Genomic DNA, 26075 nt, shown 5'->3' with positions numbered 1-26075 from the left:
GGATGGCCTCTTCGGGCTTGAGCCAGGAGATCAAACTGTGGCGCATTCAAAGATCGTCTGTAACCTTGAACATAAGAACTCCAGAACGCACTGATATGAGATGCCGAGAAACGACAGTAAGTAGAGTCTTGCTGAGTACGAATGGTGGATAGGTGCTCATGAATGAGGTTTCGGAGTGGTTCAAAGGTGACCGTGTCGGAAAGGCCGCACCTTTGACGTAGATCGAGAACTGTAATCCCCCCGGTCTCGGCAACTTTATGGAAATTGGCAAGTATACTTGCTGCAGAAACGTCGCGGCCTTCATGCCTGGTCAAAACAATGACTACCTGCATAGACGTTGGAACGGGGTTGCCGCCGATTGCCAGCTGTCGGAGTGGTTGTTGGAGCAGGTTTTGTGCGGACTGCATGTCGGATTCCGAATCTACAAAGAGACACAAAACTTGGGTCCACGGCACGATGAGTTGTGTTTTCACTTTCTGGTGTAGTTTTCCCGGCGGATCAAGTCTATCCGCATCTGGTATAGTGAATTTCCGATGTCTTTTTGTGGAGTGTCTCAACCACTTTGAATCTCCCAAGCTTTTTTCGAGACAAAGGCTACTCTCGGCGAACAAGATGGGATTTTCTGTATGACCAGTTTTCACGCTGAGGTGGAGACGAACTAACCCGGCGGGGCCTTTGCGTGTGACATTGTTGTGAGGGTAAAGGACTCGCAGGGCTTTCAGGCGATTTGCGCTTCCAGCAAAGTACAGCAAACATGGATACTGGCGTTTGGGATATGGCATGCCCTGCACCAGCTCTTCCAGGCGGCCTGTATCCACCAATGTCCAGGATTCATCTTCATTCACAAGATCAAGCCACGCTGCCATTGGGCCGTCCGATAGTTTGAGCAGCAGATGGAGATTAACGGGTATCTTTATATCGAGCGACGCCAAACTCAATCCGAGGCGGAGGACACCATATGTGCCGCAAGCCGCACAAAGAAAAAGGTTATACCTTGTGCTTTGCCTCAAGAGTTAAGACTACGTATAAAAGGAAGGAGGTGCATCTGAAAACATTCATATCATTACGCTTCCTTAACAACGGTCGGTGAACTCGGCGTGCAGCACTTACCATTTTCTGTACAGTTTCACCTTCTTTTGCGCAGAACGGCCATAATATATTGACTGGCTTACTTTACAAAGTTGCGGGATAACGAAGATAGATGCGTGATATCATCGCAACATGTAAAAGCTCAGATGCACGGTTATATATTCCTAGACCGCGTCGGTTCTCTAATTCATAATACCCCTACAGATACTCGAGCATCATATCTCTACCTAGCCTCGTGGCAGCCTGTTATGTCTAGATCTTTCAAATCAGGTATTCCTCTGCCAAGGAAACCTGCACATGTCCGCGGCTTCCGGAATGGTGACCGCATTCCTTCAGCGTCAAGCACGCCCTTGCCTGTTGGCACTAATGAGACCACATATGCGAGAATGCTTAGAGAAGAGGAAGAAATGGACCTAGTCTTCAACATTACTGTTAGTGCGGCCAACTGGGCTCTGCTTGCCGGTTACCTGGTAGTTCCTGGCACATTTACCTCTCTTCAAAGCTCAGGTCAGGTGGAGCATACTTTACAAGCCAACAAAGCCGGTCGGACGATGTTACACACGATCCAGCATCCTCCATTACTCTCTATTGCCTGTTGTCTCCTCGTCGGTGGTATTGCGGCTTTCGTATGGCTTCTCCATTTTCCGAAGCTCAGAGGCAATTACGTATGGTTGATCAATAAACTCTTCATGTAAGCTCTTACATCGCACATCTATCAGTCAAGACGACTGGGGCTAACTATATAATAGGCCGGTGTCGTTGAACGCTGTTGCTGGGATATTGACGACGATTGTCAATGTTTGTGCATCTCAAGGAGGAGACTGGTCCGTCATGGCTATTGTAACAACGGTCGTTACTGGAACGACTCTCCTTGTCTCCGTGGCCCTGTTGTGCTTTTATAAATTCTACTTGTTGGAGAAGGTTAAACAGGAAGACGCGGTCTTGACACGTGCCTTGCCTTCGTCGAGATCACAGCATTGAGTCAGGAACCTACTCCTAACCCGATCACGGCCGATGAAGAAAATTAGAAGAAAAGGAAAACGATATTCGGTTCTTTTGGATCTTTTCATATTGTTATTTACTTCTGTTGAACAAGCTCTAGGGCAAGTAAAATTAGAAAAATGCAAACAGTGTTGTCCTAGCGCATGATTGAGATGATATACGGGTTTCTCAGATGAATATAAGTTTGAGACTGAAGAAGGCTCCCAATGTGAATTTGCATTCTTGCACTATAGAGCTCGATAATGTATTTTTGGTGTAGGCAAAGCACTGCAGTAACAACGAATATGAGTTTCTAAACACTTCATTTTATGAAAATCAATTGAGAACTAGGCTCCACAATGTGAGACATATCCTCCGACAGGCATTCCTTCTGACACCTCGTCGGCAAAGGGTTATCTGAGTCGAGTGTTCCTAGCACTGCCGCAATTTAAAAATAGTAGATCAAAGCATTGCGGGCTGCCGCAAAAAGGATTCTTCTCATGATCGAATTTTGGCGCTTGATAGATATTGTGGGTGGTCTGGAGCAAGGTATAAATACTGCTAATGGAGCACATCTACTTTCATGCATGGAAAGGTTTCGCACCGATTGACGGCCATGACTCCCAAAACGTTCAAGGTTTCAAAAGATGGCGGTGGCAAGAAATCTTGCCCAAGAGCGACTGGATTCAGTAATCATATTAGGCATGATCAATTGGAGCAAATGGCGACGGGCGATTTATCATCTCTGGAAAAGACCAAACGTGACACAGAACAGCCATCCGTCTCTCATCATCACAAAGCGCAGCACCCAGAGAAACGCCTCCATGATCTGTTCTACCAAAGCGAAATCCACAGCACTCGAAAGAGGGATCCAGTTCCGGCGAGTGACCACGTGCGGGAGTCAATCATGTCTGGCGATATTGAAACCACCAAGAATCGTTGCACACTCAAAGATGATGTGGATCTAGAAAGCGCAACAGAAGATGCAGCTTGATGTGCTTGTTTTGTTTCATTGCCTTTTCTTCTGTCACCCTTCTTTCTCAGTGTGAGAATCGAAATTCGAGCCGCAGATTGACAGTTGCAGAGAATTGAATGTACTTCCCTGTTTCAATATCCATAAAGTAGTACATCATCTCCAAAGCCGTTGGAACCCTTGAATAGTCCTGCAATTCAGCTTTCTGTTTGACCATGTCTACGACACGGAGCGTCCCTTTAGATTCAACACAAACATCACCAAATTTACTTCAACAGGACATAGGGAAAGAGCACAGCGAGAATGGTGAAGATGAAGGCGGTGAGAGTGGTGAGAGATAAACGCTAAGACAAAGGATCCTCAATAGCTACTCAACAGAGCATATGATTGAATCATCCGCAAGAGCTGCGCAGTTGACTTTTTCTGGGTTGACAAAGGCTGACTGGCTCAACGGCTGCCACTCGTCCAAACTCTCACACTACCTACGTATCTCTAACATTTCGATATTATGACCCAGGCAGACGTCGAAAATGCTGCTTTTTATAGGAGTAATGAGTGGGTGGTTCAACACTTGATTTGAGAAAATCATCAGATTCGGGAATTATGCACTCTCTATAGCTTTATTCATACATTTTAGCACTAAGGGCCGGAAAAGAATTGTCTGAAAGCCTGTGGCCCCTGGAAGTCTGGGCCCTGGAAATCAACTCAGACTGGAAAAGTATAAAACCCGAGTGCTGCCTCGAACTTCTACATGAATCCCTTAGTGCACCAACCTTCACACCCCATCGCCTGGTCTCCAGTCAGTCATACAAACTAGGCTTTGGATACAACAATCGGTCTTGGCTAGCTGCAGCAGAACCAAAAGATCCTACCTGCTTTCTTAGAGTACAAGGCAAAGCTGTGACAGCTATATATGATACGTGACGAAGAGGCCCATTGCTTGGAAGTAATTCACCGATTCCGACACGCCCACTGCAGCCTCATTCCGCACCACGCTTACCCAACCTGCAGTCCAGTCTCGGTTAGTGTTTTATCTGGGGATGCTTCTGCCTATGCACTAACGTCATTTAGTATCAAAATGTTTCCATGCAACAATGAGATGATCGGGAAAGCTTCCATTGCATGTCCTGGAGAGGAGATTGCCCCGGCTGCACAATCCGACGCAACTGGAGAGCTAGCTTGGAATACTGCAGCTTTACCGTTGTCATTGATCATTCCCACATTTCCCCTTCCGTCTCTAAGCGCACCTGTCGTCACTACTGCATCTTTTGCCAGTGTAGCTGGTGCTTCAACACCCTTCGCGCCCAACATGACAATGGAGGGATCCGCCAGTAGGGCGGTTCCCGATGCCGCGCGATTTTGGGCGTTCGCTGTGGTGTTTCTTCTCATGAAAAACATCCTCCTCCGCAGTCGGTGATATCCTCAATTATGATTTGATTCATGTGATTATCGTCTGGTACAGCTGCGCTTTTTATACAATAAACGAAGCTTCTTCTCAATTGTTCGGCACTTCTTTTTAAATAGGCGAAGGTTCAACTTCTATTAATATCGCTTACTGTCAAAGATAAAGATCTGTGAAGCTTTCCAACCGCTCACGTTTCCGAATTAACAGCTTTTCCAGAAACATCATATCTAAGCGTTCACTATCGTTCGAGACAAGAGAATATAAGTGGTTCGTGAGCCTTAACCGAAGTCGTCTTCAGTTTGAATCAAATGCACGGCCAGGCTTTTCTTGCTCCCTGCTACAATTTGGAAGGCAGTCGTAACCCTACCGCTGTCCGGGTTCATACCAAGTGGATTGGGGTGAATCCCACTCTGGGTTAGAAGCAGATTTCTGACCCTATATGAACCCACCCCAGACGCCCACCACAGCGGCGTGTTGCCATACTTACCTTGAGAGTTCAACTCTAGACGGTCGTCAACGTGAAGCCTTGTGGACACATCATCCAGGTCATCCATAGCAGCATAATGGAGTGCAGTTCTTCCATCATTATCTTGAACCTGAACGTTGACACCTTGCTGCACAAGGAGTAAAAGAGCCGTTTCTCCCTGTTCCCACTGTGCTGAGACAAGTAACGGCGTCAAACTTCCAATGTTCGTCTCATTGACATCTACGTGCTAGTGGGGATACATCGCAGTGATCAGCAGCCATGTTCCTGGGGCGAGTTGGAACCCCAATAAACTTATCTGCGTCATGAAGGTAGGTTTAGCCTTCACATACTTTACGGCGAATATCATAATTGTGAACTCTTGCGGGTACTAGATCAGCTATGGAAGTCTCTCGATACACGACATAGCGCAAAAAAGCAAAGGAATGGGGCTCTCTTGCATTCTGGATAATGGAGATGCGGTATGTGAGACCCTCAATAGTACATCTTTCGTCAATATTGTGTACCGCTTGGCTGTTCCTGGTAACCCTATCCTTGGCTCCCGGGAAGCAGGGGGCTCCTGGGGTCCATGGAAGCACTCCCGGGCTAATGGGGTAATCACCGCTTCACGTGGGTGTAATCGAGGCTACTTTCGAGGAGCCAATGTAGTTGTTATGGGGCCCTAGTAGTCCCAGGACTATCGTGCATTGGTCCTGGCTCATGTTATTTATGATACTGCGGCAACACGGTCTATTCGGGGCAACTTTGCAGCCAATACACAATATGAATATGTTTTCTTGAGTAACGCCTCTTTCTCTTTTCAACAGTTGGTACCTAGCGGCCTGCTTTCAGTTCCCTTCACAAGTGATGCCCTTGATCTCGTTATACTCCATTCCTGCTGTGAGTACTTGTTTTTACCAATTTTCTCTTTGACCACTAGAGTAACTGGTGTCCTTTTCTGAGTGGACGAAACACGTCACTGAGACAGGCACAGAACATAGTGAAGACAAGATCAATTATCGCAACATAATAGGCCCATTGAGTTGAGATAGCCAGCCAAATCCCCGACAAATGAATGAACCAGCCGACCAGCTTCACCGGTCTGATACGGCCCTCGACCAAGCAGCTCATTTTACGGGGACAAGGAGCGGTTCCACTGCTACATTCGTTGAAGACTGTGCTTCCAATGTCCCCTCAACTGGGGGACATTTAGGCCTGCGGGAGCCAGCTGTTTCAGAGTCATACTACAGAATGGCTATTCCAGTATAGTTAAAAAATCGCGTTGACTCTAAGTCCAATTGCTAACTATCAACAAGACTAGTCTACCGCCACCACCCAATTTCAATTTCGCATCATTCAAAAAGAACGACAGCGAACCGCACACTTTTCATGAAATGCTGCTCGTACTAAATTACCTCTTTATCTCCTCATTGCTTCCCGAAGACGAAGGGGCGTTGTGGAAAATTATATGCCGCCGCGCCTGTGATTGGGAGAACAGTTTTATCTTGCAATACGACAAGTTGCAGTGTTGGCTAATTGGCGCGCGCAATGTTTTGTGCACAGACCAAGGCCCGCATACAATGTCCCTAGAGGATGTGGAAGTGCAAGCGAGGTATTGTATCTTCTTAATCGGGGTGCATACAGTACCTGGCTCAAGTTTTCATGCCAAGTGCTTTCAAATTAGGAGGCCGCCATATCGACCATTTGGTGTACGGGCAAGCATCGCATTAATTTGCCTTGTTTTTGAAGGAGTCCATGCCGCGGAGATCAAGGGCTACGAGTCCGCGAACGTCTGGGTCTGTGAGCATGGCTTCCTTTCCACCATGTTAACGCGTCTGCGGCAATCTCCGCTCTTTCAATCAGAATACTCAATGCAGCGTCTACAGTCTGCCATGCTGAGCCTCCAGCAAGCTTTCCAAGTAGAGGAAATTCGGGTCGCTTCAGTGAAGCCACAGATTATCAATCTTGCAAGTCAAGCAACTATATTGCGTTACTACCAGCAAGCCTTTTTAGCTTTGAACCCGACGCTTTTGCCAAAAATCTTGGCTGTCACAGAGAGTGCGACTGAGGCATCTGTAATATCCGGAAAGTGGAACATGGAGGATAAGCTAGACAGAGGTGGGTGAATCAAGCGCCCCGTTGTGCTTTTATTGACTTGAGTGCAGCTACTCTGGCTGTTCGATTGGCTGGTACGTTTCACGGCGCCTGCTCAGGAGAGCGTCTGGACGTGGCTTTGAAAAAGGTCGCGGCCCTTCGGCAGTCGAAGCCTGACGAAATTGTCATTTCCGAGATGTTCCATGTGAGGGAATTTGAAAAAGTCTACGGAGGTAACATACGTAGTGAGTCTTCGGTTTCCTGGGCCGAAAGCAGAGATTAACAGATTTTGAAGCTCCTTGTTACGTCTTTGCTTTCCATGTGTCACTGTATTCTTTCAATCCAAGATCCTAAGAAAACGTGTCGCACGGTGTTGGGAAACGTGGAGGTTGAATCGAAACGACTGATCACAGAGGCTTGTGACTATTAAAAGTAAGGACTTTTCGGAAAACTGGATTTGCCATTCTTTCACCCTCAAATATGAAGTATTGCAGTGGATTCCTTGTTTTGACATATAAACGATTGCATAAGTGGAGAAAATCTCATATCTCGTCGTCTTCCCAAGAGTACCATAGGACAAGGTACCTGGTAACCTCATGTTCATCCCGGGTGACCGAGTGCTTCGCGATCGTTTTGATAGCGACCTTCTCTCCCTGTGGTTGGTTTCGCTGGCTTAGTGGCTTCATCTGAAGTTTTTGGCGCTTGCTTACCTTTACCCCACATTTCCCATCGCATCGACACGAGTCACAGTAGTAAGAATTGAAACCTTCTGTCGACTCAGCAGAGGCGTTAGAGAGATTTTCCGTGTCCGACACGATGAAATCTCGGTCCTCGCTTGTTTCTGAGGGTATCACGGACGATTTTTCGGAAGAAGCTGAACAAGTGTCCTCGGATTCCCAAGACAGCAGCATATTGTCGTTGCGGTTCATGTTGGTCAAAGAAAATATTGTCGAGGGGAGTGCTCAGTTATCAATGCTGGATGGGTTGTTAAATATTTGAAGATTTTTGTCCAGGATCCAGCTTTTATATATTCGTAGGAATTAAAGTGAGGCTCGCTAGATCGTCCCTAAGAGACCGTGGATTTGTAAAAAATTGTTCAAGTTCAGGTTGTTCCAATATTCATGACACCATATCTTGCGTCTCTTCACCATGTTCGAATCTGAGGAGCCATCTAATGTGAAACCAACGCTCCTTGTTTAGCCAGCGCTTCCTGTTTAACCAGCGCTTCCTGTTTAGCTAACGCTTCCTGTTTAGCTAACGCTTCCTGTTTAGCTAGCGCTTCCTGTTTAGCCAGCGCTTCCTGTTTAGCTAACGCTTCCTGTTTAGCTAACGCTTCCTGTTTAGCTAGCGCTTCCTGTTTAGCAAACCTTTCAACATCTTAGCTACCATCCTCACTATCCTCATCATCTTCACCATAGCCCTTTTGCGATCCAAGGAAATATTGGTTGTGATGGTAAGAAAAGGCCCCCGGAGTTTTGTGAGCAGTATGGTCATACCGGGAATGAGAATTTCATGCATATCAATGGTTGACGCCATATGTCATGCAGCGACAAGTCATTTTCTACTGCATTTCGCTCGTAACGATGATGATTATTTCATTATGTTTGGAGGAATTGGCAAGTTTTGCGATCAGAATTAGGATCGTAGATTCATCCCAGGCCATAGGCCATACTAGTCGGACTTGTAAAAGCCAATCGTGTTGCTTGAAAATATGAGGCACTAGAAGCCGTAGTGATAGCACCCAGGAGCAAAATACCTGTCCCCTGCGAGATCTTTACCTTAATTCTGAGCCCCGGCTAATGAACAACTTCAGCTCAAAGCTACCAGTTTGCAAATGGTAAAACTTAGGAAAGCTCTGAGAATATGTCAAAAATCCCCTTGGACATGAGTGAAACATTTCAAATGACTTTCTCTCAGCAAGCGAGAATGATAGTACGCAAAATTTCGTGTTAAGTGAGATAGTGATATATAGGTGACCCTGGCTAGTATTACAATACCATAACGACGACTCGTCATGAATGTAAAGTCGTTACAATGAGCATTCTGCCTGCATTATGGTCGAGTGTATCATTCTGCCGAAATAATGAACCGCGGGTAATTCTGCCGGCCTTATGGCTGGTTTCTGCCGGCATATGGTGGACTGGATAGTTCTGCCGGAATAATGAGCATCGACGGTGGTTCTGCCGGCCTTATGGAGCACGATGGTTCTGCCGGTAATATTAAGCGATAACAGTTCTGCCGGCATTACCAAGTCACGCACATGACTGCCCTTCGGACTCATTTTCCGATGCCCATTTGCGAGACGGGCAGTGCGTAACTAGTTTCGGACAAGTTATTCGCCCGATATCACTGTAACAGTACTTCAAGAGTCAAAGGCCAAAAGTGCCCTGCGACATAGCTTCGAATGATGAAGTAGATCACGTGAAATCCTCAGGGTAAGCTCAGGGTAAGCTCAGGGTAGGCTCAGGGTAGGCTCAGGGTAGGCTCAGGATTGGCTCAGAGCGGGTCCAGCGAATTGTTCTCAATAATATACACAATATCAACAGAATATGATAGCTCCCCCTCGACGAACCTACAAAGAAGCATCGGCCACTTGTCACAATTACAGAGTATGATACCTCACAGATTTACAATTTGTTACACTAACAGGGGGAAAGCAGGATCTCCAGCATTCATTGATCATCTCGTTGGTGTACTAGGCATAAGTCTAACTACTTGGACGAGAAGATTAGATAGGGGAATAGCGGTCAACTGCCCGTCTGGCCCGAGGTGGGCCGTATCTTTGTCTTGACAGGTTGTTGGGATCGGGACTTTCACTATCCATGAATCGCAATTGAGGCACGGGGCAAGACGTCGTGAAAGACTTACGTCTAGCCGCTGACCGTTTCTGCGTACTCCTCGTCTGCCCAGAGCCACCCTCTGTTCTATTTTTGAGCCGTGTGCAGTAACGTACTTGAAGGGCGCCTTTTGATCTTCCAGGAAAGTGTTGTGCAATTTGATTCCACGACATGTCTCCTTCCTCTTTCAGCTCAATCAAAAGTAGGTCATCCTCACTCAAAACGCGTGCTTTCGTTGACGTATTGTTTGCTTTTGGTTCCCGGGCCTTGCTCTTCTTAAAGGATTCTTCATGGACCTCCTTATCGCCGGATCTTGGACCTTTGGTCCGTTCGTTAGAGCAACTTTGTTCTCGTTGTTCTTCGAATGTGAACGAGTATACAACTCTCGATAGAAGGATTTGTCGTGTTAGGAAGCCACTCACTGCGATTGTTTCAGTGTCTCGCAGGCTCGTTGGGAATTCCTGTTCTTCCGATGTTTCGGAATCACCAGCATCCGCATTTGACAAGGGTAAAGACTCGTTGTATATAGCGCGAGCAGGCGCAACGCGAGTCACGCTTCGCCTTGCTTGTTTCGCGGGCCGCGAAAAGGTTTTTCGTCGCTGCGATTTGGTACGGCTTTCCACGTAATCTCTATCATCTGGGTCATCCGAATCATCGCTACTATGATCCGAGGCAATATTGGAAAGGAGTTTTCTTTTGCCCACACAGCTGTTTTGCTGTCTTGAAGCGAAAGTTTGGTGCGACTGACTTCTTGAACGCCCGTCGTCTCGAGTCACTGTGCGCTTTTGCCGAGTAGAATCGTCTGTAATCTCTTGTGGGGACTCCGGTGGTGAGCTTCTCTCGCCGGTTCGCACTGGTGGCGAAACTGGACGGGCCAAGCTCATACTATCTGGAAAAGCCGCACAAGACTCGTCGATAGACAGTCGCCTGCGTTCTTTATCACAAGGCGCTGTCTCTTCTGTGGGTAGTTCATTGTTCTCTTGATTGTCCCCAGTGACGGGTGCAATGTCTCTATTCTCGGCCTCCGCAACGTCTCTCGAGACTTCTCTTTGAAAGTTCAAGGCATCCTTGGCTGGCTGGATGTCACAGAGCGCCTTTACGTCTGGAGAATTGCAAGGCTCTGGATTTCCAACAGCCGCACGATTATCGCCAACCGTCGTGAGATCAGGCGTTATCTCAACATTGCTCCCTTTGTGTTGGGCCAGGTCGTCCTGGCTGTTGGCTTGATCTGCATACATCTTGGTGAGCTCTTGGGCTAGAAAATATATCTGCTGACAGACTGCTGACCTTTTGAAGATAATCCGGTTGTTCGTTCGGTACCTACTTCTGCTGGACCTGGTAGACTGCGCATGTTGCGCAGAGATGTGTGCCCAAGTTTGAGGCAATGTGGTGATGACTCAATAGGCATAGGCGCATTGGGGCCCCAAGAAGCAGATTCCTGAGTACTTTCCTGAGTACTTTTGTAGTGCGAGTCATTGTGGATGCCTGGTCTCATAGTGGAAGTTAGCAACGATCCAACTCTTTTTGAAGGCAACATTGAAAAGAGACAGAGCCAATCAATGAAAGACCCAAGTAGATCGCATAGGAGAGCCAGACGCATTGTTCGACAGTATAGGCTCTGTATTGCACTTACCCCGGTTGTCCATATCCATCTTACGTTCGGCATCCGGGTGCTCCACTATCCCATCGTCTTTTGTCAAATGGGATGTCGATACGTTATCACAATCAGTTCGCGTCGTGGGGATGCTACAATGCCCTTGTCCACGTACTTCCAAGTGCTCACGGCCCGAGCCTGATCCGCAGTCACCGCTCCCAGAATTGAAATTGGGTACCTCTGTCACACTGCCATGGAGGTTCTGCGGGTGAGGTGACTGGGCCTGAAAAACTCTGGAGCCCCAGCTAGACCAGGGCGGGAAAGAATAGGCTGGATTGAATCCAGCAGTTGATGAAGGCGTGAGACTAGGAGCTCGTGGCGGCTTCGGCTCATCGGGGAGGTTGGTAATAGGGGGTTCGTATGGAATAATTTCATCCAGATTGATCGTGGTCATAATGTTCGATCGTAGAGGTGGTCACAAAATTTAAGACAGATGTCTGGGATTATTGATCGGTGCTGAGTCCAGAAACACTCTCACAGCGAGGGGAAAGGGTCATTTTATATCCCGGCTGTAGGCCTGCAGATCACAGTTCATATAATGGCATCGCACATGGCCACATCAGCGCCACGCCTCGTCCGCTTCAAGCACGGGCTTTCTGCATTTCTGACGCTGACGAACGTAGGCACTTGAAACATCCCTTGGTGGTATCGTAGCATCGCCACATGATGAGGTATTTTTCCCATTGGCAGGTGTCCCAGGAACCTGTGAATGCGTGGTCTATCCAAGCTTCTGCAAAGGGAAAGGATTCGTCTCGAAAACTTGCTTGGCAGAGAAACTATCCCCACCCCATGAGCTCCGCCCAGCTTCTCAACGTGGTTCGCATCTGATCCGCATGGTGTGATGGTGACTCGGCGTAAAAAGACCGTGAAATTGCGAACCTATTTTTCTGGCGGAAAGTGATGTAACATCGAAGCAACAGAGGCTGACTGAGGCCATCTTCAAGGCATTAATTGTAGCCAAAAACACAGTTGGCTCAACAAAGCTGGAGTAGATACGTGCAGTAGCTTGCGGCTCGTCCAAGTCATTTCCCCGTCTCGGGTGGCCGGGCTCCGAACTGAACCAGTTTCATCTTGCCCGGATGGACTAAATTGGCAGGTAGTAACGAGGCAGCCTCATAGGTCGGGCTCGAATACACATAGCACCAGAACACGGTGGCGACCTGGGCTGGCCATAAGCCATGTTCATCTGGGCAAATCAGGCCGGCGTGAAAGCAGAGAGGGTGGAGATGGACGAGCGAGGGTGACGACGCTGGTTTCAGCCGAGACAGGAAGGAGGGTACGGTCTGACGAGAGTGATACGGTATGATTTCACCGTAAGTGTTCCAGTGGGCGGGCAGCCGGGGGCAAAATGGAGTGAGAGTGTGTCGAGAAAGGATTGAGCGACGCACCAGAGGTTATATACTTATAACGGACCGCGTAGGTAAGCGGTCTGCACGGGTAGAATCGATTCAGGAATAGCGGGTAACGCTAACCTAGAACGGATAGGCTAAACCCGATCGGGTCGCTAGCCAGATACGGGAAAGCGCTGCGCTAGACCCTAAAGGGATCCACTAAGCCCAGACAGGCAGGCTAAACTCACACGGTTCGGACACTAGATGCGGGAAAGCGCCGCGCTATACCCCAATCGGCCGTGCTAATCCCGAACGAGCCGGGGCCGCCAAGCCAGATCACGAGGCCGGCCGATTCTAGCCGGGCCGGCACAAATGGCGATTATACTCATGTAAGCTACCTTGATATAATAGTAACCCAAAGGTCTATGTTATACTCCTATTCGTATAGTGCGGGGTTCAGATCTGGACCCCCAATTCGATGAACGGATAGATAAATTGATTTGAGATTTTATATAGATTTAGATAATCGGTATTGTACATACATATGTATGTAGTTCTCATGATCTAGTCTTGATGATATACATGTATTCATTCCTTAGTTGACAACCGAAGGTCCACCAATTTCCTTTTTGTCCGCGGAGTGACTTCCCCCACTTCCTTTCCTGTCCGTTTCTTGTTGTTATCAGCCCCCAATCCTCAATTCCCAGGACTTAAATTCCAAACTCCCAAGTAATTTGATCTTATTTTTATATTCTTGCCTCACCATGGCCACCATCGAGACCCAGGGGGATGGGGATGGGAATGCATTCAAACCATATGACCAATTTATTCTCTTTGGAGACTCCATCACTCAAATGGCCTGCAACCAAGAGCTAGGTTTTGCATTTCATGCTGCGCTCCAAGAATGTGAGTCAATATTCTGACAACCCAAGAGATCCGCATGGTCAATAAGCTAATGAAAGAAATAATCAGCCTACAGTCGTAGATTGGATGTTGTCAACCGCGGCCTAGCGTAAGATCATCCAAAGCTATAATACATTGGGATATGCTAACATGTAACAGTGGATATTCAACCGCCCATGCTGTAAAGGTCTTTGATAAGTTCTTCCCTTTGCCGCAAACAGCTAATGTGCGACTCATGGTAAGCCCTCCTTATGAGCAACCCCATTTGAAATATCGAATGTACTCGAAATACCAATTGGTAACATCGGATAGACTATCTTCTTCGGTGCCAACGATGCGTGCGTTCCAACACACAGCCAGCATGTGCCCCTGGATCAATATAAAGAGAACTTGAAGACAATCATTCAACACCCAGCGACACGCGCACAGAACCCACGACTCATTTTGATCAGCCCACCTCCCATCAATGAATATCAACTGGAGAAATTCGATGCTATAAAGAATACCCCGTTCCCAAGCAGAACTGCGAGCTTCACAAAGTCGTATGCAGCGGCTGCGTGCGAGGTTGGTGCATCGCTCAATATCCCGGTGGTGGATCTATGGTCCGCCTTCATGAAGACCACTGGATGGAAGGAGGGAGAACCTCTAGTTGGGGCTCATGATGTGCCAAGCAATGAGAGATTGGCTAGTTTGCTCATTGATGGTGCGTGAAATATGCATATTCCCTCCCTTTCATTTCTCTTGTACTCACTCGTCATATAGGTCTGCATCTGTCTCCGGCTGGGAACCGCATCGTCTACGATGAAATTATGAAGGTAATCCAGGCCAATTGGCCTGATCAAACTCCAGAGGCTCTTCCAATGGTGTTCCCCTCGTGGGGTGATGCACCCAAATGAGTTGCGTATGTCACAGATTCTTCTTAGGATCGTTATAGAAACTTTCTATTTAGAAGATAGACATGAGCAATATTCTGAAGAAATATGCAACCTACATGTGCCAACGATATGTACTCGACTTTCCCTAGCGGGAGGGACTTCGTTATTCCACTGGGATGGTTGACTAGTCTCTATGGAAAGCACCCTAGTTAAGTATCCCTCCACTGCTGTACAGCTCATCAGGAGTACCTTATGGGTATTTTAGAAAGGTGGATACTGGACTTTCCTATCTTCGGCCGTCTCAGATGTTAAGAATTTGTGGGGAAAGAGAGCCAGCCGGGGTTCTGGTGAACTAAATAGGCCTCGAGCTCCTGTGCAATCATGTTGAATAATAATACAACAAAATTGGCTGGAAGTCATCTATATGCATTTTAGTCAAGTACCTAAAATGTCCTTCTAGGAAATCAACTACTACAATCCCTTCAACTTAAGCTCTGACGACAGGGCCAATGCACGTTAATGCATATATTGGAGACCAATATCTTTCAAGCCATACTCCATACATTAAGCTACTACTCATAGTATATTTCATATGTTGGTAGGGACCGATTCGAATGATACAGAACACATGCTGATTTACAACAAAACTCCACTCGATCCAGCAGAGATATTGAAACGGTACTGTTGTAGAGATTGCTGGGAGCATTTTTGGGGATACAATTATTGACAGTTTATGATGCTCTTTTGATACAAATTTGAAGATAACATAAGAATAAGACCCATTCGCTAAGCTGAATACCCTTGAACTAACATCTGGATGCTCTAGTATCCTAGAAGACTCTACCGCACGTATTTGCCCTGAAAACCCGGTTAGTAAATGTATCAAAATAATAGCGATCATATGAACATACCATAAAGCGCTTGTGGAAATCAGAACGAAGAAGATCCTGAAAACGAATTAGTTAAACCCCATAAGAACAAGCCAAATAGAAGTAAGCATACGTTGACAAATTCCTTGCCGTCTCTGTTCTCCGTTCCCCGAGCCTGGTTCTTGAACACAACGTCGTCATCCCAGCGCCGTTTCATGTTGAAATCCTGGGAATTGAGCAAAGGATTACCGCGTGCGATATCAACCTCACGTTGCTCTTCTTCTTCAGCCGCGCGCTCACGCTCCTGTTATGCATTAGCCGCCGTTATCGAATTCAAAGTGCGAGAAAGCGAGATACCTCTTTCTCCTTCTGCTCTAATCGTTCCCTTTTGATCTTCTCAAGCTCCCGCATCAACTCGGCTGCCTCATCTTCGTCGTCGCTGGGATTTGTCAGTTTATTCGTCCTAAGCATGTGGTCCTGAGGTTTACCTACCTATCCTCGTCACTGCTGTCTTCTTCCGACCCGTCTGAATCGGCATCGATGTCGCGCGTCTCCTCCAATATGCGTCGGCGTTTGGCCTCTGGGTCTTCTTCCTGGATATCGCCCTCGCTTCCATCTTGGGGCGCAGCTTCAAGCAATCGCTTAGGGACGGAGGATTCAGCAATAGCTGGCTGGTCGACCGGAACGCCATTCTTTTTGGCAAAGTGCGCCGCCTCGGCCTGGAGAAGCTCCGCGCGAAGGTCACGGGGCGATGGGTCGGCGTCAGCTGCACCGCCTTGTCCGGGTTGGCTAGAATAATGTCAGTGATCGGGGTTGTCTGACTAAATATCGGCATACATACCGAACTTTGAGGTGTTTGTGCGCAGGGAGGAGTCTCTGGTGGTAGGCTGGGCCACGGAGGGCTTCTTTACCTTGAGCCTGTTGAGATCAGTTAGTGTCCATGAAGAGTCGTGTTAAGAAAAGTTGCCGTACCGGGTCAAAAGTAGGTCTGTGGGCTAAATAAATATTAGCTCTGACTATCCAAATACTCCAATTTTGGTTCGAATGGCATACCTGTAGTCATTTTGTGATGTGGTTGCTAAGTGAGAGTTGGAATTGCTGGGCCGTTGACGGCTTCCAGCTTTCGATGTACGTAGTCGCCTCAGGCACTAATATTCTCCTCACGTCCCCGTCACCGCTCTACAAAACTTCCGCTATTATTGGTGTAACTCCCGGGATAATAATAATCCGGTCTGCTACAATGCGGCCTGCGTTGGCAAAATGGCCCAAAAAAGAAAGCAACTCTTGATCCCCGCGCCGGGGCTGCTAGACCTCCCTCAACGATGTCGAAAGAAGCGCAACTCTCAATCGCAGAGCGCGACTTTATTCTCGAAGCACTCTGTGAGAATGTGCGTCTCGATGGCCGCAAGCCTGACGACTATCGTCCTCTAAATATCTCCTTTGGTGAAGAATATGGACATGTGAAGCTACAACTTGGGAAGACAAAGTGAGCTTCAAATATTTTGTTGGTTTATCACAAATGGAAATCACTGACTGATTCTCTAGCATTATTGTTCGCATCTCCGCTGAGGTTACCAAACCGCGTGAAGACCGACCTTTCGATGGGCTCTTCAACATCAACCTGGAGCTTAGTGCAATGGGCTCACCGGCCTGGGAAAACGGAAGGTATATATCATAAGCATTTTCATTATATATTGATTTGTTCTCACAATTATCTCTACAGAACCAACGACATCGAAGCATACGCCACCAATATCCTTGATCGTATCATCCGCCATTCTAATGCCCTCGATACTGAATCCTTGTGTATTCTGAAGGGTGTGAGCTGCTGGTCGATTCGGGCCGATGTTCACATTATTGACTACGATGGAAATATCACCGATGCGGCCTGCATTGCGGTCATGGCTGGGCTGCAACACTTCCGCAGGCCGGATGCTGTGGTGAGAGACGGGCGTGTCATAGTCTACGGCGTGGAACAACGTGTTCCTGTCCCGCTGAATATAACACACAAGCCTCTCTCGGTCACATTCCAAACCTACAATGATAGCAAACATGTCATTGTTGATGCCACCCTAAAGGAGGAGCAGGCGGCTGAGGGAGATATTGTTATTGGGATGAATAGCGCAGGCGATGTTTGCTACCTCTCGAAGTACGCAGGTGCACCTGCAGATGCCATGGCGATCGTGAACAAGACAAATGTGGCATGGGAGAAAGTCAAAGAGATCAATGCTGCTATTGAGAAGGTCCTCCAAGCCGACCTAGCTAAGCGGGCGAAGATTGGCATGGCTGATGAGTCTCGGGCAGAAAACGACCGGTTGGTTCAAATCGAATAAACAATATGTACTACCATTACTTTCATGACTGGGGGACTGGAGTTTCGCATGGCGTTTACATCAATAATACTTGGCTGCCACGTGATGGGCGACATATGGGTGCGGGCTAGTAGATGAATGAACTGAATCACTATTCCTCAGTTGTAAATATAAACTGGTCGCCTAAGATTTGAGGGAAATCGTTCAAATCAGCTACTTTTACCCTTTTCTTCTCAATCAGCAGATCTTCATCTCTAAAGTGGGACTAGTGTCGGTCCATACATCGATACACTGTTAATATATTTCCGGCTGCCAAGAGTCCCCTATTCTTAGCTCCATTCATTATAGACCGGAGGTGGCCAATGACTAGAAGTGCATTTTGACCACACAGCAGAGAGCAGAGAAAATATAAAGCGTTTGTAAGACTGTACAATCACTCTAGTAAGAATAATAATCAGAGTATCATTCCGAATGTTCTCTTTGATTGTTGTGAACTGCTTTACCGCCTACCCGCGCAACAATAGCTTAATTGTTGCCTTCGCCCGCTAAGCCACCCTTGGACCTCATTCTCACTTAATTCCCACATTTTTTTCAGTCCAAGTCCCGTCAAATCTGTTATTTTTTGCCATACTTCATTTCCAACTATCCTGCTTCCGACAGATATAGCAGAGCGCTTTCTGTCGACGTGACCTTGCGATTAATGCCTCAGGGGCATTGTTATTGCGATAGATCAGTGAGGCTGTCAGCTTCCCCGCGGCATCATGGCCAGCGGTAGGCCTCCTGGGTCGCATCCAGCCGCTGGCCGCGATGACGACCTGCTGTTGGATCCTGGACCTGAGTATAACAGTGGTCAAGGCCCCCCCGTCAATGATGAACACCTATTAGAACGCTACAACATTGACGACTCTGAAGAACCGTACACCCAAACACAACCGCGCCCTTCTGTTTCCTATGATAACTTTGTCGGATCCAGCGCACAGCAGGGCGCAACGCAGCAAAATGCTCCTTCTAGACCGGCGCATCCGCCTGCCAACATCGGTCTCCATTCCAATGACCCCTACTCCAGCGGCATGCGAGATCGGTCCTACTCCCAGACTTCTGGACTGGACAATTATCGGCGGTATTCTTTGGATGACTTCGACGATGGGCACTCGGGTTATTATGATCTCGACGCGGACGAAGAACGAATTGCCAGTTCACACCACGTCCGCAAGGCAAATGAGCGCAACAGCGTTCTCGGACTCGGGGGTGGATTGATGGGCAAGGCGAAATACATGTTTGGCATGGGGTCATCGCAATATTCGGAAATGGATCTTCCGTTGACCGAGTCAGGCGCAAGAAGGGGAACAGTTGGGAGCGATGCTTCTCCAGCGCCACCCCCGAAGCAACGCAAGAAGTTCCACGTGTCAGACCTTAATATCTTTGCACGCAAGGTTGATCCCTCGACACTGGGCCCGCGCATGATTCAGCTCAACAACCCGCCTGCCAATGCCACTCACAGGTTCGTCAACAACTTCGTATCGACGGCCAAGTACAACATCTTTACCTTCATTCCGAAATTCCTCTTCGAGCAATTCTCCAAATATGCCAACTTGTTCTTCTTGTTTACCGCTGTTCTGCAACAAATCCCCAATGTGTCGCCGACAAATAAGTTCACGACTATCGTTCCGCTGGCCATCGTCTTGGCAGTGTCGGCGATCAAAGAATTGGTAGAGGACTACAAACGGAGAATGTCGGACAGAGGACTGAATTACTCGAAAACACAAGTTCTTAAGGGATCTTCGTTCCACGATGCAAAATGGGTGGATGTTGTGGTCGGGGATATAGTTAGGGTTGAGTCCGAGCAGCCTTTTCCGGCCGACTTGGTACTATTGGCGTCATCTGAGCCTGAAGGTCTATGCTACATTGAAACGGCAAACCTGGATGGTGAGACCAATCTTAAAATCAAGCAAGCCATTCCGGAGACTGCGCATCTGGTCAGCCCCAGTGATCTGAGTCGTCTGAGCGGACGCGTTCGATCGGAACAGCCAAATAGCAGTCTGTATACTTACGAAGCCACCTTGACTATGAATGCTGGAGGTGGCGAGAAAGAGTTACCCTTGGCTCCGGATCAACTCCTACTTCGTGGTGCAACGCTGCGCAACACTCCCTGGATTCATGGAATCGTGGTTTTTAGTGGCCACGAGACAAAACTGATGCGAAATGCGACAGCAACCCCGATCAAGCGAACAGCCGTGGAGCGAACAGTCAACATTCAAATTTTGATGCTTGTTAGCATTCTCATCGTTCTGAGTGTCATCAGTTCTGTCGGTGATCTTGCTATTCGGAGGACCAGATCTTCATCGCTTGCATACCTCGACTATGGGTCGGTCAAAGTGGTAAAGCAGTTTTTTATGGACATTTTCACGTACTGGGTGCTCTATTCGAATTTGGTTCCGATTTCCCTCTTCGTCACCATTGAAATCGTCAAATACTTCCAAGCCTTCCTCATCAACTCCGACCTCGACATTTACTACGATAAAACTGACACCCCGGCCATATGCCGCACATCCTCCCTTGTCGAAGAGCTTGGTCAGATTGAGTACATCTTCTCCGACAAAACAGGCACCCTTACCTGCAACATGATGGAGTTTAAGCAAGTTAGCATTGCCGGTATCCAATATGGCGATGATGTTCCCGAAGACCGACGTGCTGCCATGGAGGATGATGCTGAAGTTGGGATTTATGATTTCAAGAAACTCAGAGAGAACCTTCAATCGCACCCAAGCCAGAACGCTATTCGCGAATTTCTCACTCTCCTTGCCACCTGTCACACTGTTATTCCTGAGCGAAACAGCGATGACCCAAATGTGATCAAGTACCAAGCAGCGTCGCCGGATGAGGGAGCCTTGGTAGATGGGGCCGCCTCGCTGGGTTTCCGATTCACCAACAGAAGACCAAGATCGGTGATCTTTGAGGCTGGTGGACAGGAGCTTGAATACGAACTGCTAGCAGTGTGCGAGTTCAACTCTACTAGAAAACGAATGTCCACTATTTTCCGGTGTCCAGATGGAAAGGTCCGCGTCTACTGTAAGGGTGCTGACACGGTTATTATTGAGCGGCTGCATCCCGATAACCCTACCGTGGAAGCAACTCTCCAGCACCTGGAGGAGTACGCCTCAGATGGTCTACGGACCTTGTGTCTGGCTATGCGGGAAGTTCCAGAAAACGAGTTCCAGCAATGGTACCAGATCTATGACAAGGCTTCTACAACTGTCGACGGCAGCCGCGCGGATGAACTGGACAAAGCGGCCGAACTGATTGAAAAGGATTTCTATCTTCTTGGCGCCACGGCTATTGAGGATCGCTTGCAGGATGGTGTTCCGGATACTATCCACACCCTCCAGACTGCAGGTATCAAGATTTGGGTCTTGACTGGTGACCGACAGGAGACTGCAATCAACATCGGCATGTCTTGCAAACTTATTTCGGAAGACATGACGCTTCTCATCATCAACGAGGAGTCGTCAGAAGCCACCCGTGACAGCTTGCAAAAGAAAATGGACGCCGTACAGAGTCAAATTGTCTCTGGGGACTCCGAACCTTTAGCTTTGGTAATTGACGGGCGGTCGTTGACTTTTGCATTGGAGAAAGACATGGAGAAGCTATTCCTGGATTTGGCTGTCATTTGCAAAGCCGTTGTTTGTTGGTAAGTGCGCCGTTGAATTTTTGGAGGATTATATTTTTGTTCTAACATGCTCTTTAGTCGGGTCTCTCCCCTTCAAAAGGCTTTGGTCGTCAAGCTTGTCAAGCGCCACAAGAAGGCTCTCCTCTTGGCCATTGGCGACGGTGCCAATGATGTGTCCATGATTCAAGCCGCTCATGTCGGAGTCGGTATCAGCGGTGTCGAAGGCCTTCAGGCCGCACGATCTGCTGATGTCGCAATTGGCCAGTTCAGGTTCCTTCGAAAGTTGCTTTTGGTTCACGGAGCGTGGAGCTATTCTCGTATCAGTCGAGTCATTCTGTACTCATACTATAAGAACATTACGCTGTATATGACTCAGTTCTGGGTAAGTCCAAACTTGAGGAGTCATTTGGAGTGGTACCTGACTTGTTACAGTATTCTTTCCAAAACGCATTCTCCGGAGAGGTTATCTACGAATCGTGGACGCTCTCCTTCTACAACGTCCTCTTCACTGTCCTGCCTCCATTCGCGATGGGAATCTTTGACCAGTTCATCTCCGCCCGATTGCTCGACCGCTACCCACAGCTATACCAGCTAGGTCAGAGAGGTGTATTCTTCCAGAAGCACAGCTTTTGGGCCTGGATTCTGAATGGATTCTTCCACTCTCTCATCCTCTACATTGTCTCTCAGTTGCTCTTCTACTGGGACCTTCCTATGGCAGATGGCCAGGTTGCCGGCCACTGGGTCTGGGGTGAAGCTCTTTACACCGCCGTGCTAGGTACCGTTCTCGGCAAAGCTGCTCTGATAACCAACATTTGGACCAAGTACACCTTCATTGCTATCCCAGGATCAATGGCCCTGTGGCTCATCTTCCTCCCGGCATACGGTTACGCCGCCCCAGCCTTGGGTTTCTCGCGAGAATACTACGGCACCATTCCCGTGGTCTTCAAGTCCCCTATCTTCTACTTGATGGCTATCGTCCTACCCTGTATATGCCTCCTACGTGATTATGCCTGGAAGTACGCCAAGCGCATGTACTACCCACAACAATACCACCATGTCCAGGAAATTCAGAAATACAATGTCCAGGACTACCGTCCACGCATGGAACAGTTCCAAAAAGCCATCCGGAAAGTCCGCCAGGTCCAGCGCATGCGTAAGCAGCGCGGCTACGCCTTCTCCCAGGCCGACGATGGCGGCCAGATGCGTGTTCTCAGTGCTTACGACACTACCAGGAGTCGTGGACGCTATGGTGAGATGGCTAGCTCAAGGCCTATGGTGTGATGATTGATTCGCTGTAGGTCGATTATGCATTGTGCATTTGCAGTGTTTGTTGCGCTCTTCTTTTTCTTCGCTCCTATGCATCCATACCGAAGGTCGGTAGATTTGTATCTTGTGTACCTTATGTTTTCCTTTTTTCTGGGTCGTCCTTATGGCCATACGATTGGCGTGGAGGCTGTGACATATCACTTTTTTCCTGTTTACCTGATGTGGTTGTAGCTGAGTCTTGCGAAACTTGAACATGGCAGATGCAGTAACCCCCGTTTCCAATCTATTCGATAACCATAATTCCTAGCATGTGTGTGGATGTGGGAACTGGTCTGGTGGTATTCAACTCTTAGTCGGGTTGCGTGATTTGGAGCTTTGTACGCTATTGTCGTCACTAGTGGGCACTTTAGCGTATCTCATGAAATAATATCTGAGTCTGCGATGTACACATCGCTAATATATGTATGTTTTTACGTCCATCTCTTTCTCCTGAGATCTGATCGGTTTCTATCTCGAGCAGCGTTCTTCTGGTGGTCTCCAGCCTATTCCCAGTCCCTCCATCACAAGTTTCTCCCTCTCCTCCCATGTCTCTCCATCTTCTTCGAGGTCAACTTGTCTTCCAGTACCTCGGTCTCTCACACCACTCGAATCGAACTTCAAGAAGCGTGCTTTCTTCGCATACCGCCGTAGATCTCGCTGAAAAGTCAGATCACCAGACCAGCCGAGTATCGCGCAACCGACCGTGCGCCAAGGCGATATAATGATATCGACACGACGATGGATGTTTGGATTTTTCACCTGACGGTCATTATGTTCAACAGCTGTAGCATCGAAGTGTGGGTCTTGCCAGACAACCAGTGCCTTGTCCAAAGTATCGAATTTCCTTGTATCATCACCATGAAAAGGCAACGTCTGTTGCTCGCGCAGCGAAGAAGTCAAATGCAACGAGAGCGTATGAGTGATATATCGTTCAGCTTCAAGACTCGCAACAAGATCAACAATCAGATTCCGAGTCACCGCATCATCACGATGACTCAAGATAACATCAACATCACCACTAACTTGCTTCCCACGCCGGTATCCGCCAACAATCACACACTCAATTCCATTTGCATCTTCCGCCCGAACCCGAGCAGCATGATCCTGAATCACAGTAGCAATACCCTCGCTCTCAGCACGGGGAATACCTTCCTGGAACTCCTCGTAGAATTTCACTCCAATCTGCTGTACACGCGAGAGCGTATCCCACCCATGCTCGACAATATCATCGAGGTCGCGCCACCCACGCTGGTAAAACTCGCGTGCTGTCTTAGCCCCAACACCCCATATCTGAAAGAACGAGTTCAGAACCCGGAGAATAGGATCTTTCTCCAGCGAGTCGGCAGCGGCAACGTTCCCGTCGTCGTCGGTATGCTCGCAGCCACCATGTTGTTGGAACTGCGCGAACAAGTCCGCAATCTTGGCGTTGCACCCGGGTAAAGCGAGGATCTCGCTCGGCCGTTGGATGGGATATGGGTATGCTGCCAATGCTGCGATGGCGGTACTATATGCGCGCACGCCGATCTTGTCGATGGTGAGTTCGCGAATACGTCTTATTTTCACGAGTTGCAAGATAAAATCTTCGTTTGGAGGGTGTAAGGGTGCTGAGCGCAGGCATGCGAATATGACTTGGTCACGGACCCAGTCTGGTTGTGAGGGTGCGTTAGATTCATCCATTTCATGTTCCGAGGTTGTCTTTCGGTATAGCGTCGGTCGGGGGTGCTGGGAAGATCTGTCAGGGGGTTCTTTTGAGCGCCGTGCATGAATGTGGTCCGGAGGAGGAGCTCGTGGCGTTGGTACACCAGCATCTTCCTTTGCACGCTGGATTATTTGATTTGATTTCTGTTTAAGTAAGTCTTGCTTATTTTCTGACACTGTCGTTGGGGGAGAAGGGATCTTTCGCCCACGGTAGACAACGAATGGGTCTTGGGAAACACATCTGCCGGATGTGATAGAGGTATCCAGCCACTCGAGCTTCAGTACTGTGATTGAATTTTCAATTGCTTCTGCCTTTTTCTCTGCGATCTGCTGCTTTGATGGATCATGTTGATTCGTAGCTCCATCCTCGCCTTCAGACTCGGTACTGAGATCGATAATCTCAACCGGGACATCATTGATTCCGTCGTACTGATCTGTGCGCCTGCGCTTGAGAGGGGGCTCGCCGCCACCGCCAATTGATTTTGGAGTTGAGCTGGGTATGAGCTCCTCTGTCCAGACACCGCGGGTGCGCAGTTCCAGCGCTGCACGCTTCACGCGCCCGACTTTTCCCAAAACGAGACCAGCTTCGGCAATATCATAGGTAAGTCTTCCGCCATAATCTATCAATCGGCCTTCAATCTCGTCCAGCTCCTCTAGGGAGAGATGCATTGGCAAAATGAAGATGGGAGGTTGGGTTGAGAAGAGGGAGACATGTTCTGTCTTGTCTTTTGAAGAAGAGCTCTTATCTGCGATCATGCTCGCTGATAGTTCCAAGAAATTGAAATTTTGATAGAACTACAATAAGCAATCATCATATACGCAAGGAAGAGTCTTTCAAGGAGCGTGCTCATTCTTTTGTTCGCGTTGATGCTTTAGAAAAAGATTGATTTTCAAGGCGAGCAAATGAGACAACAACATCGAACGTCCAATTTTGTAGAGGAAAATTATGTAGGGATGGCTCTCCTTAATTTGGGATTGCGACAGCTCGGGGTTATGTAGATGGTATTGACGTCACTAGTGTGACGCCTGAGGCATCAATGAAGTTTATAAAGTTACGAGGGATCTGGACGGCCGCCCGATAGTCGTTGCAGAGCAAAACGACTGATTCTAACTTCTAATACTACGTAAAGTGTGACTGTAGAAGCTCTGGGGAAGATATGATGGTTCATTCTCTAGGTTATTCTGCCAAAGTCAGCAGACTACTTCTTCACCGCATTATTTCTACTGATTTTGGAGCCCATAGGACAAACCACCTGGTCACGTGACATGCATACACGAGAGGTTATGATTTAATTGCTTCGCTTCGCCAAAAAACCAGAGATACAAGAGTGAACGTAGCATAATGAAATAAAAAGCTACTATATAGAAGACAGTAGTTGCAACTCGACTTACTTGGAAGATTAAGTTGTTAAAATGAAATTGAAAGATGATCATGAAAGTTCCATTGATTTGCTTTACATGAAGTGTCCTGTGAGAACAAGAATACTATGGTGGTATGTATGAGACATGGAATGTTTTTCTTTTTTGCGAACACACCCCAACGACTTTGGAACCTGGCAAAAGAATGCGAAAATGTAGGAAAATTAGTAGCCCCCACGTCAAACCCTGCTGCGCATATA

General features: G+C 47.9%; 7 protein-coding genes across 7 annotated transcripts; 4 read left to right on the top strand and 3 right to left on the bottom strand.

Moving 5' to 3' along the window:
• Positions 1-100: 100 nt before the first annotated feature.
• LCP9604111_4255 (uncharacterized protein) lies at positions 101-4460 on the top strand (the record flags this gene model as incomplete). The annotated part of the gene is made up of 8 exons (XM_039071934.1): positions 101-116; positions 168-186; positions 287-336; positions 1294-1780; positions 1839-1887; positions 2846-3008; positions 4022-4064; positions 4115-4460. 8 exons carry the CDS (start codon positions 101-103, stop codon positions 4458-4460), a joined length of 1173 nt encoding a protein of 390 aa, XP_038929817.1.
• Positions 4461-9733: 5273 nt separating this feature from the next.
• LCP9604111_4254 (SANT/Myb-like DNA-binding domain-containing protein) lies at positions 9734-11890 on the bottom strand (the record flags this gene model as incomplete). Its single annotated transcript, XM_039071933.1, has 3 exons — positions 9734-11070; positions 11130-11327; positions 11476-11890. The coding sequence occupies 3 exons, from the start codon at positions 11888-11890 to the stop codon at positions 9734-9736; spliced, it is 1950 nt and encodes a 649-aa protein (XP_038929816.1).
• Positions 11891-13591: 1701 nt separating this feature from the next.
• On the top strand, positions 13592-14626 carry LCP9604111_4253 (SGNH/GDSL hydrolase family protein; the record flags this gene model as incomplete). Its single annotated transcript, XM_039071932.1, has 5 exons — positions 13592-13733; positions 13800-13839; positions 13890-13968; positions 14043-14433; positions 14493-14626. The coding sequence occupies 5 exons, from the start codon at positions 13592-13594 to the stop codon at positions 14624-14626; spliced, it is 786 nt and encodes a 261-aa protein (XP_038929815.1).
• Positions 14627-15445: 819 nt separating this feature from the next.
• On the bottom strand, positions 15446-16537 carry LCP9604111_4252 (spliceosome-associated CWC15 family protein; the record flags this gene model as incomplete). The annotated part of the gene is made up of 8 exons (XM_039071931.1): positions 15446-15463; positions 15517-15552; positions 15608-15778; positions 15832-15913; positions 15967-16263; positions 16316-16392; positions 16447-16469; positions 16528-16537. The coding sequence occupies 8 exons, from the start codon at positions 16535-16537 to the stop codon at positions 15446-15448; spliced, it is 714 nt and encodes a 237-aa protein (XP_038929814.1).
• A 259-nt stretch (positions 16538-16796) lies between these two features.
• Positions 16797-17807, top strand: LCP9604111_4251 (exosome non-catalytic core subunit RRP45; the record flags this gene model as incomplete). The annotated part of the gene is made up of 3 exons (XM_039071930.1): positions 16797-16960; positions 17020-17139; positions 17198-17807. The coding sequence occupies 3 exons, from the start codon at positions 16797-16799 to the stop codon at positions 17805-17807; spliced, it is 894 nt and encodes a 297-aa protein (XP_038929813.1).
• Positions 17808-18547: 740 nt separating this feature from the next.
• On the top strand, positions 18548-22734 carry LCP9604111_4250 (aminophospholipid-translocating P4-type ATPase DRS2; the record flags this gene model as incomplete). Its single annotated transcript, XM_039071929.1, has 3 exons — positions 18548-21474; positions 21532-21835; positions 21886-22734. 3 exons carry the CDS (start codon positions 18548-18550, stop codon positions 22732-22734), a joined length of 4080 nt encoding a protein of 1359 aa, XP_038929812.1.
• A 492-nt stretch (positions 22735-23226) lies between these two features.
• LCP9604111_4249 (type-X family DNA polymerase) lies at positions 23227-25212 on the bottom strand (the record flags this gene model as incomplete). The annotated part of the gene is made up of 1 exon (XM_039071927.1): positions 23227-25212. One exon carries the CDS (start codon positions 25210-25212, stop codon positions 23227-23229), a length of 1986 nt encoding a protein of 661 aa, XP_038929811.1.
• Between the last annotated feature and the right edge of the window lie 863 nt (positions 25213-26075).

Source organism: Penicillium roqueforti (genome assembly GCF_015533775.1).
Source record: "Penicillium roqueforti strain LCP96 04111 chromosome Unknown scaffold_08, whole genome shotgun sequence".
NCBI classification, from domain to species: domain Eukaryota; kingdom Fungi; phylum Ascomycota; class Eurotiomycetes; order Eurotiales; family Aspergillaceae; genus Penicillium; species Penicillium roqueforti.
The sequence above is the reverse complement of the archived record's forward strand: the minus strand, read 5'-3'. Positions and strand labels throughout refer to the sequence as shown.